We start from the raw sequence: 11,985 nt of genomic DNA, 5'->3' as shown, positions 1-11,985 counted from the left end.
TACAGGCGTGCACCACCAGGCCTGGCTAGCAACTCTTCTTAAAACTAAAACTAATGGAAAGCAAAACTGATGGCTCAAAAGTAGGCTGAGTGTCTGAGGGGTTACCCACCCTGGTGATGCACCTTTTGATCAAACGGTCTGGTGTTGACAGGCAACAGAATTTCAGAAATACGCAAGCAAAGGGGTTCATATGCTGAAAACCATGCTATGCTAGGACTCATTTATGACAGTATGTTTTTCTGCAAGTTGTTATGTGGGAGACTGCAAATTTGAAGAACGGAGACCCTACTCTATGTAAACACTCCAAAAAAACTGTCAGGGACAAGAACTTGGGTTCCACTCATAGTAAAGACTGAGTGGAAGTCAAGTTTGGTCCGTAGTGAAAGGGAGAGAAATGCTTCAGGAAAACTACTCATACTTGAGTCAAAAGTAATTACCAAAACAAACTGCCCTTCTTGGCTGTGATTTGTACCTTGACTTTGTGAGCTAACAGAAGGAATTAAAATGCTCATGTGCAGTAAGAGTGGCTCTCATCTGGCTTTGCATGTGACCAACATACATAGGGAAAAGGAAATGGCAGAAGGGAATGTCCACCAACTGTAGGAAGCCCTCCTGGTAAAAACTCAATGGACAAAAATAAGCCCTAGACTCAGAGATAGTATCAGGTGTAAACAGAAATGACAGAAACTTAACTGAAAGTTGATCCAAGGGGGTGAAAAAGGTAGAATAAGAACTTAAGGTCACACCATTAGTCAGACTTGGCCTCCAAAGAAATAGCTTTAGGAGTAAAATAGAACAGTGTATGTGCATGTGTGTCTGTGCACACGTGTGTGTATGCACATGTGTATGTGTGTCTGTGTATGTGTGCCTGAAATTCACAAACGCTGGATATAATCTAATTGCCATGTTCTCCCTGAAAAATCAAGCCAGAGCCTGCCTGGCAAGTGCAAGGTCCTGAATTTAATTCCCGGTACAAAAAAACAAAAACATGGATCCGATTTTCCCAGTGTAGAGACTGGTGGCCAGAGAGGGGAAACTGCCCACCGGAAAGACGCCCTGCCTCCATGCCCCAGGGAAGAAGGGTGACTGGGGAACAGCTCAGACAGCACCAGAGCATCTTCTCCTCTTCCTAAGAAGGACAATGCTTCTAGCAGAAGGGCAGTTCAGTCCCAGTCTAAATTCTTGTTCCATGAGCAGCAACTGAGAGGTGAAAAGTACACAGCGCGTCACCCGCCCCAGCTGGCCACTCCCAGCTAGACTTTGTCTGCGGCTGCGCCTAGTCCTAACCACTCCTACCGAGCCAACTGTTCACTAACTGCTTTTCACATTGATGTGTGACAACACCAAGCGCTGGCTTGATTTTTCAGAGTATTTGCCAACACAAACACTCCGGGCCCAAGATAAAACAGAGTAATTTAAAACAGGCCTGGTTATCCAATTAGCTAATCATCTCCTATTTGCATCACCAAGTGATAGAGCATTTTCAATTACATATTTTGCCTATTTTCCTCAAACAAGTGAACACAACCTGTTTTAACTTACAAATCTCACATCCAGTTTTTAAGGAATTAACAGTAACCATGATGTGGGGAAAGGAGTGTAGGCTTCAGGGGAAAGATGTGAACTTGGATTCCAATCTGCCACTTACTCATGCTCATCCATAAAGTGACAAAAACAATTCATACTTTGTAGGCTAGTACGAATAGTATTCAATGATTACAAAATAATTACATAAAGAACGCAATATAAAGGCACTCAAAAAATTGCATTACAGTGTGTTTAGCACTTCCTGAACAAAAATCAAAATTCTTAATTGGGCATGGTGGTGCACACCTATCATCCTAGCACTTGCAAGGCTGAGGCAGGAAGAGTGCAGTGAGTCCAAGGCCAGCCTGAACTATATAGTGAGACCCTGCCTCAAAAAAAAAAAAAAAAAAAAAAAAAAGGATCAAAATTCCTCACGGGCTCTATTTCTATCCTAAAGTTTAAATGGAATGGGGGAAATCTCATCATTTATTTCTGGAAAGAGAACAATATGGCAGTGGTTGAAGAGGTATCTTCTGCCACATGTAAAGTCTTTATAAGGAGTGTCTTACCAGGAGATTTGCTTCAATGCACTCATCATTCAGTGAATACTTACTAGTCATTCATTAAGCAAGTGTTTTGAGCATTTACAGTGTGCCAGGTCTATGTGAGGTTCTGGAGGTACAACTACAAATAACACAGACATAGGTCTGCTTCTTAAACAGCTTACATTGAGTGGGTCACGTAAGTCAGCAAACGGGGAACTAGAGAGCACTGGTGCTACATGAGTCCACAGGAGGAGACACCAAATCTGGGAGAGAAGTCAAGAAAGGCTCTGTAAAACTGCAATCGTCAAGGAGAAACCCACAGGGTAAATGCAGGTCAGCCGAAGGAAAATAGGCATTCCAGACAGACAGGAGCGTGTATGAAGATCCTGAGCTAAGACAAGGCTGCAAAGCCAGGAAATAACAAGTCGTTTAGTCTCACTGGAACTTCAGGAACAACCTCGATGAGAAAGTGTGAAGGCAGATGGTGGAGGTAAAAATATGGCTGGGGAGAGAAGCAGGACCCAGACCATGAGCAGGAGCCTCTCAAGAACTTGGACTTAATTCTGGAAACAAAGGGAGCCTGCGGAGGTTAGGAATGACATAGTTAGATTTGTCTTTAGAAGGATATACACTATGGTTGCAGTGTGTCAAAAGAACTGAAAAGCAATCTTTAAAATCATACAAAGAAACTCTGTCTTGGAATACAAACCCCTAAAACAAAAAGTCCAAAGGCCCTGCTTTAAAAAAACAAAAGACAACAACAAAAACTCTTCTGTTTAAAAATAAAACATTTACTTGCAATTTGAGGAAAACTTCTTAAGAGTACATGGTTACAGTGATCTGCAAATGTAGCATAATAAAAATTCACCTATGTACTGTTAGGTGCCTTGTTTTCTAGAAACAAAAGGTCCCAACTTATCTTACCACCCCCATCCCCTCACCCCCAACTCCCAGGAAGCTTATTTCAACTTGGTCTTTGTTGCTCATTTGGAGACCAAATTTGTACAACAAAATAAGACTCTGCCATCAGCCAAGGGAAATTCCTAGAACTCAGCCTGATAACTACAAAGCTAAATGCTAACAGATCAGAACCAGCTCTGATCCCAAGGTCAAGATACATTAATCTTAGATATTTTGCCAATAAATAACGAGAGTGTTTGCAGGTAGTTTCTAAATTAGAAATTCTGAGCCCCAATAGCAGCAGGGTGTAAACATGAGTATCAGGACCCACTCATTAGAATTAAATGGCTCTCAGGATTTGCCTTTTAAAAATTAATTATGCCATTAAGAACTAAATGCAAGGATTAAAATTTCACAAATTTCTAGTTAAATCAAAATGTGGTGAGAACTACTGGCATTTGACCAAATACTAAAAGAATTTCAGCTGTTGTAGAAATAAAACATTTGCTTCCTACTTAAAGCAAAACTTATTACAGTATCTGCAAATACAGCCTAAGAAAAACTGGTAGTAGAGGCTTTTATGAGATAAGTAAAATGCTAAAAATCAATCGTTAAAAATCAAGATTTTGGAGGAATGCTTGGCTATAACTCAAAAAAACTTAAGACAAAGTAAATGACAATTCATTTCTAAAAATTAAAACATACACATTTCCAAAAGTATTTTAGGTACACAGATCTCTACCATCACTAGAAGAAAATCTCAGAAAATAATATCACAATTATTTAGCAGGACATAGTCTAGAGAACCTTCTCTGATGAAGATGAATGCACTATATTCTTTTTCTCCTTACAGCTTTCCATATTTTCAAGAATAATTAAATTAACATAATCTTTGAAAACACACTTTGGGTATTTGCATTTCACCAACTTGCTTACTTATTTCGAAAAGCACCATTTTAAAATTCCTGTATTTTTATTACAGTCATTATTGATTTATCAGGCTATGTAAAAGACTAACAGTAAAACACAAAGCAGCAGGGCCGGGGATATAGCTCGGTGGCACAAGCGCCTGCCTGGCAAGCACAATGTCCTGAGTGTGATTCACAACACCAAAAAAAACAAACAAACAAACAAAAAAAAAAAAGAAAAACAAAACACACAATGCAGCAGAAAATATACCATATTAGAAATCAAGATATTCACCCATCTCTTTTGCATGTGTGGTACCATACTAAGGATTGAACACTGAGTCTTCATACTGATCTGCATCCCTAAGGCTTTTCTTCTTTTTTTTTTTGGTACCAGGAATCGAATCAGGACCGTGTGCTTGCCAGGCAGGCCCTGTGCCACTGAGCTATATCCCCGGCCCGGGCTCTTCCTTTTGAGACAGGGTCTCACTATGTCACTAAGTTGCCCAGGCTGGGCTGGAACTCAGGATCCTCCAGCCACAGCCTCCCAGCATGCTGGGATTATAGGCATGTGTCACCACGTCTGGGTTCATTCCTTCATTGAACATCTGAGTATTACTTTAGTGCCAGAAAATAGACACTAAAAAAAATTTTTTTTTCTTTAATCCCCAAAGAAACACAGTATTACCCTTCATCAAATTTAAGATGTTATCAATTTTAAGACAAACAATTAATAAGGAAAAAAATGCTTTTAATTCTGACCTAAGGCTCTAAATGAACCACACCAGCCACTCACTGTTTTAATTTTTCTCCAGTCTATTCAGGGAAATTTGGCAATTCTTCCTGTCTTCAATATACTGCTTGACACTGTACATGGCAACTTCTTTTACAAATATCGGTACAAAAGCAAACTTCATCCACTTTAGGGTATCTTCTCTCTTAGCTCCTACAAAGCACTTTGTGGTCATTTTCAAAGAAAAGTTAATGTCTGATTAACAGCAAATGTTATATCACTAATACCCAATTTGTATTTCTCTACTTCAGTTGTATGCTTTCCTCTGTGTTCAGTAGTTTTCTACTTCTACCCCAAATAATACTGAAATCTTTTTGAAAATATTTTACAGGGTAATTCAAGATGATCTACGTAGTGCTGACACCATGTCCATAACTCAGTTGAAATGACACTGAATGCAGCTGTAACTAAGTCTGCATATGCGCAGGCACTGATGCCTGATGAGAGGGCCGCCCGCCTGACAGCAACTGGAAGATACTTCGATGGTCACATTCCAATCTCAAAGATATAAAAATATGAAAAATGCACATCTTAGAATCACAATAATACCAGCAAACATTTAGAGAGCACTATGAGCACCATGCCACATACTTAACAGCTCACGAAAACCTAGAAAGGAGGTAGATTACTGCTGCTACATGAAGAAACTGAGGCAAGGTGGATACAGTAACTCGTACATCACGAAGCTGGCATGTGGCCAGGCTTGCACCTGAACCCAGCAGGGTAAGCCCAGAAGCTATGTTTCTAACCATCAGGCCATACAGCCTTTCAACTAAAGAATCAGTAGCTAGCTTTGTGATCTGAAGCAAATCTTAAGAAAAGGGACTCTACTCCTTATTTTGAAAAGGAGGCAGTAGGGGAGGGAGGGGAGAAGAAGGGGCAGTAAAAAGAACTAAGATGTGTTATGCACACATAGTAACTCCTTACAATGACTGTAATCATTAAGTACTACAAACATATACCAGAAAATATGTTTTTAAAAGGAGGTGGCGCCTGGTCAGAGGAGGTGGGTCACTGCCGCATGACCTGGAAGGGTGTAGCTCCCTTCCTGGCTCCGCCCTTCCCTCTCTGCTTCCTGACCACCTTGACATGAGCAGTTTTCCTCCGGCATGCCATTTCTGCTTTGAAGCCAGCCAACCAGGGCCTGTAAACATAAGCCCCTCCCCAAAAAAACTCTCCCCTTGCCAAAAAAGGGAGGGAATCCTCCCCCAGGATCAGAATAATTATATAATCTTCTACTGCTGGATATTTAGTTTTATGCTAATTTCTCCTTTGGCCAATACATTTCAAAGATCTTCACTGCTATTAACTTATTAATGAAAAAAATGTAACTTTCACTATTAGTCTAAAATAGTACATAAGCTGGACCTGGTGGTGCATGCCTGCAATTCCAGCACTCTGGAGGCCGAGGCGGGCCAATCACCATGAGTTGCAGGTCAGCTTGGGCAACACAGTGAGACCTTGTCTCAAAAAATTAGAATAGAATATTAGAATAGAATAGAATAGAATAGAAAAGAAAAGAAAAATAAAATAGATGTAAGTAGGCAGGAAAGTATTTAAGGAAATACCTACTTGAACCACTACTTCTTGTCTTTAGGGTGATGGTAAAAGCTGATCATAGACATACATGATCTAATTTGTGGGTTTTACTCTGCTATGTACTTAAGTCATATAAAAGTTTAGTCCAAACAACACAATTTCACTGCACTGTTTTTATGGCTACTCACAATGCAAAGCCCCATTTTTACAATTCTGTTCATGTATGAAGGGAAATCATAATAGGTTAATAAAAGATGAAAATACTGCAATACTCTCCCCCTTGACCCAATTTAAATGTGGAATTAAATGAGCGTCACACACTTGGTAACTCTTCTGCCCCAAGGGAACTCCACCCTTTGCATTTTCTACAGGCTGAGCCAGCTGTTCTCCTTAACTTCCCTTAAGAACACAGCCTCTGAACATCAGACAATCCGGTGATAATTAAAATGATTCCTGTTCGCTTTGAACCTGCACTCCAGGAGAAGAGTGAATAAGAGAAAGGGACTAAAATGCACAGTGTCTTCAAGGTTTTCATTTTTCTTATTTAACTGTCAAATACCACATCAATTTCAGTCTGACTTGAAATAATCTGTCCCAGTACAAACCAGAGAAACAGGGGCCTGGGGATTTAGCTCAGCAGCAAAAAGCGCCTGCCTGGCAAGCGCAAGGTCGTGAGTTCGGTTCCCGGTACCGGAGAAAAACCAAAAAAAAAAAAAAAGAAACCAGAGAAACACTAAAAAGTTTTCTAGGAACAAAGCAAGGCAAGGAATACATGTGAAAACCGGCAAAAGAAAAACCAAATAAGGGCAGATATTCAAAGCAAGCCAGCTCTCACCAGTCTCCGCCAGCTCTCACCAGTCTCCGCGATTTTCCTATTACTTACCTTCCCGTGCTGCCCAGCCCTTTCGTAACAAATGACCACATCTTCCCACATTTCCAGCTTCTCAAATATTTGAAGAGCTGAACTGGTACATCCCAACTCAAACAGCAAACCTGCAAGCTGGCGCTAAAAAACCCAAATTAGAATAATTAATACTTCATGATGTAAAGAGAGATTTGCTTTACTTGCAAATATACTCAGTCAGTTTTGTTTTGATTTGGTTTTTTTTGAGGCATAGTATTGCTATGTAGACCAGGCTGGCCTTGAGATCACACGCCTCGAATTCCAGGCATGTGCTGCCACATCCAGTCCAATCTTTTTAAGGGCTGCATATGTAATAAATGTATGATTTCTGTAATTCAACCTTTACTAATTAGGAATCTGTAATGATCAAATATTTGTATTTACTTCAACAAGCCTCTTTACAGGAGATGAAAACTTAAAAAACCATTCAGAAACTTCTATGTACAGCTCTGTGACCAAAACTGGAAAGTTAACCGTACTAGGCCTCAATTTTCTTCCTAGGAAATTACAAAACTAGACCAGGTATGTAAGTCATCTTCAGGGCTAAAATGCTACAAAATAGTAGAACCACATCTATTCTACAGGAGGACATGGGGACAGGACAGTCAACATGGGGCTTTAAGAGTTACACTAGGATTTCTCAGGCCCTCAGAAAGAATGGTTAGAAATATCTCACATCATAAAGCATCAAATAAATGCTTTCTTGCAATTTTTGAAAACAACTTAGTTAAAAGGTTTGTTCTTTGGCAGAAAGACTTGGAAAATGAAAGCATTTATGATTTGCCTATGACTTAATTCTAGGATTCTACCTAATACTGTATAGTTCTAAATCTTTTTAAAAATATTTTAAAATTCTAACATCACTTTAATCAAAATAGTAATTTAAAGTAATTAGCAATCTGCAGTTAGACACTTTTACTATTTCTACAGACATATTTGAAATTTCAAACATAAGTTGAAATTAGTCTTTTCCAATACATTAACCTTTCTACTGCAAATCACAGTATTTTCCACACCCAAGGACAAACACAGGTACCTGGATGGCCCAGTGAGGCGGTACTTGACAGCAATAGAAAACCTTCAGTCGTTCCAATACAGATGTAGTTTTATCTTCAAACTGATCTGCAAGGGCCTGAGGAACACATACAATAATCAGAATCCATGGGTGAAATAACATTTTAATATGAACAAAATTCCCATTGCAAAAGTTATACAAAGGCATACATAAACAACAAAGAACGCATCACTTTGACAGGTTGATGAGGTGTGAATTTTTTCTTGAGTTTCTTTAAATGTTTAAAAAACTTTAATCAATATTTATATAAAAATAAAAAAGGGCAGGCAACGTAGTTTAGGACAAAAAGCCCTGACTTCAATCCCCATACTAGAAAAAATAAGTAAATAAAGAAGAAAAGAAAAAAGAAACAAATTTTGCTGGGCGTGATGCAGTGAAGGCACAGCTAGCAGGAGTGCGTTCAATCTAGGGAGTTTAAGGAGATCTTGCCTCAAAATAAAAAATTTTAAAAGGTCTGGGGGATGTAGCTCAGTGTAAAGGGGCTGGATTCAGGTGAGGCGAGGTGGCACATGCCTGTAATCCCAGTACTCAGGAGGCTGAGACAGGAGGATCGTTGTGAGTTTCAGACTAGCCTGGGCTACATAGCAAGCTCAAGGCCAGCCTGAAGTGCATAGTGAGACCCTGGCTCAAAAAAAAACAAAACAAAAAAAACCAATGATTCAATCCCCAGAACCACAAAATAATATTAATAAATAGTAACAATAATAATAAAAACTGGTGGGCATGATGGCATACGTCTGTGATCCCAGCATTCAGGAGGCTGAAGCAGGAGGATCACAAGTTTGAGGCCAGCCTGGGCTACATAGTGAGTTCAAGACCACCGTGAACTGCAGTGAGCAGTGAGACCCTGTCTTAAATAAATAAATGAATAAACAAACAAATAGATAATTAACTAAAAACTGAAAACTAAAAGCTAAAAATTAAACACATAAAAACTAAGATTTCCCTAAATAATCCTTTTGGTGAACTAGCCTTATTAGGTAAGGCTTTTTACTATTTTTTCCCTGGTAGTACTCAGGATTTAACCATGGGCACATCATCTCTGAGCTACATCCCCAGGAGCCCTTTTGATTTTTTATTTTAAGACAGAGGCTCATTAAACTGCTCAGGTATAAGTCAAATTTGTGACCCGCCTGTCACAGCCTTCCTCAATGCTGAGATTACAGATATAGCACCACTTCGTCTGGCTATTTTTACTTTCTAAAGAAAAATTCCTCCTTAGCATATTTTACAACATAACACCACTCTGACAAAAGCATATTCTAATACAAAAACAGAATTATCTGAAGAACTTTATTTTTGAGGACTAACTAAAGCGAAGGAAGAAAACTAAATCCTTTTGATCACAAAAAGCAAGTTTTCTCACTCCTCAGCAACAAAGCTTCAAGGCTGAATATTTATTTGTGTGAGATCATCTGTATGGTGCGGTGGACAGCTGCATGCTGTGTGCAATGAAGAATCCCTCTGATGTACCGAGCCACTAAGTAACTAAATTCTTGCAGGCCGCCACTACAACACCAAGAAGACCAAAATGGCTGGCTCTGAGGAAAGGAACCAGGGACAAAGGCAAAGTCAAAAGCTGGCACTATTTAGTGGTCAAGTGACTCAAGCCATCAAAAGAGCTCACACACACGCTCTGGAATTCCTAGGCAAACATGGACAGCAGCCTCACTCCAAGATCATCTTCCCTGGCCCCGCCCCACCCCACCCCTTCATTTGTCATTCACTTAATACTGTGTATGTATCTTTTTTTCTGATACTACACTTAGTCCTCTCAACTGTGAATTATCATGACCTCTATTCCATAATGCAGTGCTCAAGTTATCTTTTGTAGTGAGTTCACAGACTTGTCCTGAGTAACACATTAGCAGTAAAACATTAATTTTCCTGTTTTAATGCACATATCAGGTTATATAGGAGAATGTCCATGTACACGAGAATGATAACGCACTGTTGTGATTTAGATAAAAAAATATCCCCAGAAAGCCTCTTGTGTCTGGAGGGCGACTGGCTCGTCCACGCACTACACTCACCAGTGAGTCGGCCCACTGGTGAGCTCAGCAGCTGAATGTGCTGTGGGGTCTGGCTGGAGGTAGGTCACTGGGGGTCACTGGGGACACAGTCTGGAAGAGCGTATTCTGCCCACCTCCTCCCTTTTCTCTCTACCTCCTGGCTGCTGTACGATAAGCAGCTGTCCTCTGCCCAGCCTCCTTCACCATCCCTTTGCTGCTTGGGACCTTTTCTGCTTTGAAGCCAGCTGACCAGAGAAAGAAAACGTGAGCCGAAAGAAACTTCTCTTCAAGTTGTAGGTATCGAATATCTTGTCCCAGCAATGAGAAAGCGACTAAAACAGATTTTGCTACTAGAGAAGCAGGATCACTGCCGTGACTCTACCTGACCATGGGGTTTAGAAGCCCTCAGAACTTGTTTGTGGGAGACTGGAAAGTTTGAAGATGCCAGCTAGAGTAGTGCTAGAACACTGTAAGCAGAGCTTGATAGGCAATACACTTAGAGCTCAGAAAGCCAAACTGCTGATATCACTACTGGCTCCAGCTGCTGGACATGGAACTACAGGGTTTAATGTTTGCCCTGCTGGGTTTCAGCCTTACTTTGAGCCCATTCCTTTAGTTCCCTCTACTTCTCCCTTTTGGAATGGGAATAGTACCTCGTGCTATTATAGTTTAGAAGTATTTTTCTTTCTTTTTTGGTTTTTACAGGTCCTCATAGCTAAGGGTTTGCCTTGAGTTAGGAGGTAACTTTGGACTTGTACTTTTCACCATTACTAAAACCATTAAGACTTCGGTGACTCTTAAAGATGGACCAAACGCATTTTGCATGAGGTGAACATGAGCCCTTTGGGGACAAGAGGAGGGATGTTATGGTTTAGATAAAAAATGTTGGGCCAGGTGTGGTGGCATGTGCTTGAAATCCTAGCCCTCGGAAGGCTGAGGCAGGAAAATCATTGTGAGTTCAAGGCTAGCCTGGGCTACAAAGTGAGTTCGAGACCAGTCTGAATGGCATAGCAAGACCCTGTCTCAAAAAAGGAAGTTCCCCCAAAACCTCATGTGTGTGGAGGGTGACTGGATCATGAGGCATGACACTCATCTGTGGATTCACCCATTAGTGAAATCAGTAGCTGAATGTGCTGTTAGGACGTGGGCCCAGTGGGAGGTATGTCATTGGAACTATGACCTGGAAGCACGTTATTCTTTTCCCCAGCTCCTCACTCCCCCTCACATCCTGGCTGCCACAGAATGAGCAGCTGTCCTGCACCCAGTCCACTCTACCACGTCCCTTCTGCCTTGGAGCCAACCAGCTACGGACTGAACCCTCTAACGCCATGAGTCAAAATAAACCTCACCTTTACATTGTGGGTGCAGGGTATTTTACCCCACCAACAGGAAAGTGACTTACATAGACACCATGTAGCAACTTACTCCACAATATTTTAGAATACAAAAGACAGGTATATTACATTTGTACCTTCTCTGAAATTATTTCAAATTTTTGTAAAATTAGTTTTAAGTTTTAAGTTGCAAAAACATTAAAAGATGTAGTAAATACAGACTTCCTCAAAAGAAAGTAAAGGAGGGGCTGGGGACTTAGCTCAGCGGCAAAAGCACCTGCCTGGCAAGTGCAAGGTCGTGAGTTCGGTTCCCGGTACCGGAGAAAAACCAAAGAAAACAAAACAAAAAAAAAAAAAAAGAAAGTAAAGGAGTTTAATACATTCTGGTAAAAGCCAAAGAGACTAGTTTCTAAGCAATGAAATAGCTCCTAAACTGGAAGTTCTCTAC

General features: G+C 40.4%; 1 protein-coding gene across 1 annotated transcript in view; it reads right to left on the bottom strand.

The window, feature by feature from the left end:
* Ttc27 (tetratricopeptide repeat domain 27) overlaps window positions 1-11,985 on the bottom strand; it is a 166,355-nt gene that overhangs the window by 74,087 nt on the left and 80,283 nt on the right. The window contains exons 11-12 of the mRNA XM_005390841.2: window positions 8,153-8,248; window positions 7,096-7,218 (exon numbers count right to left, since the gene is read on the bottom strand). Coding sequence (XP_005390898.1) covers window positions 7,096-7,218; window positions 8,153-8,248 — 219 coding nt within the window. The remainder of the gene's footprint in view (window positions 1-7,095; window positions 7,219-8,152; window positions 8,249-11,985) is intronic.

This window comes from Chinchilla lanigera, unplaced genomic scaffold, assembly GCF_000276665.1.
Source record: "Chinchilla lanigera isolate Chin_1 unplaced genomic scaffold, ChiLan1.0 scaffold00040, whole genome shotgun sequence".
NCBI lineage: Eukaryota > Metazoa > Chordata > Mammalia > Rodentia > Chinchillidae > Chinchilla > Chinchilla lanigera.
Note: the sequence above shows the minus strand (reverse complement) of the source record. Positions and strands in the feature narration are given on the sequence as shown.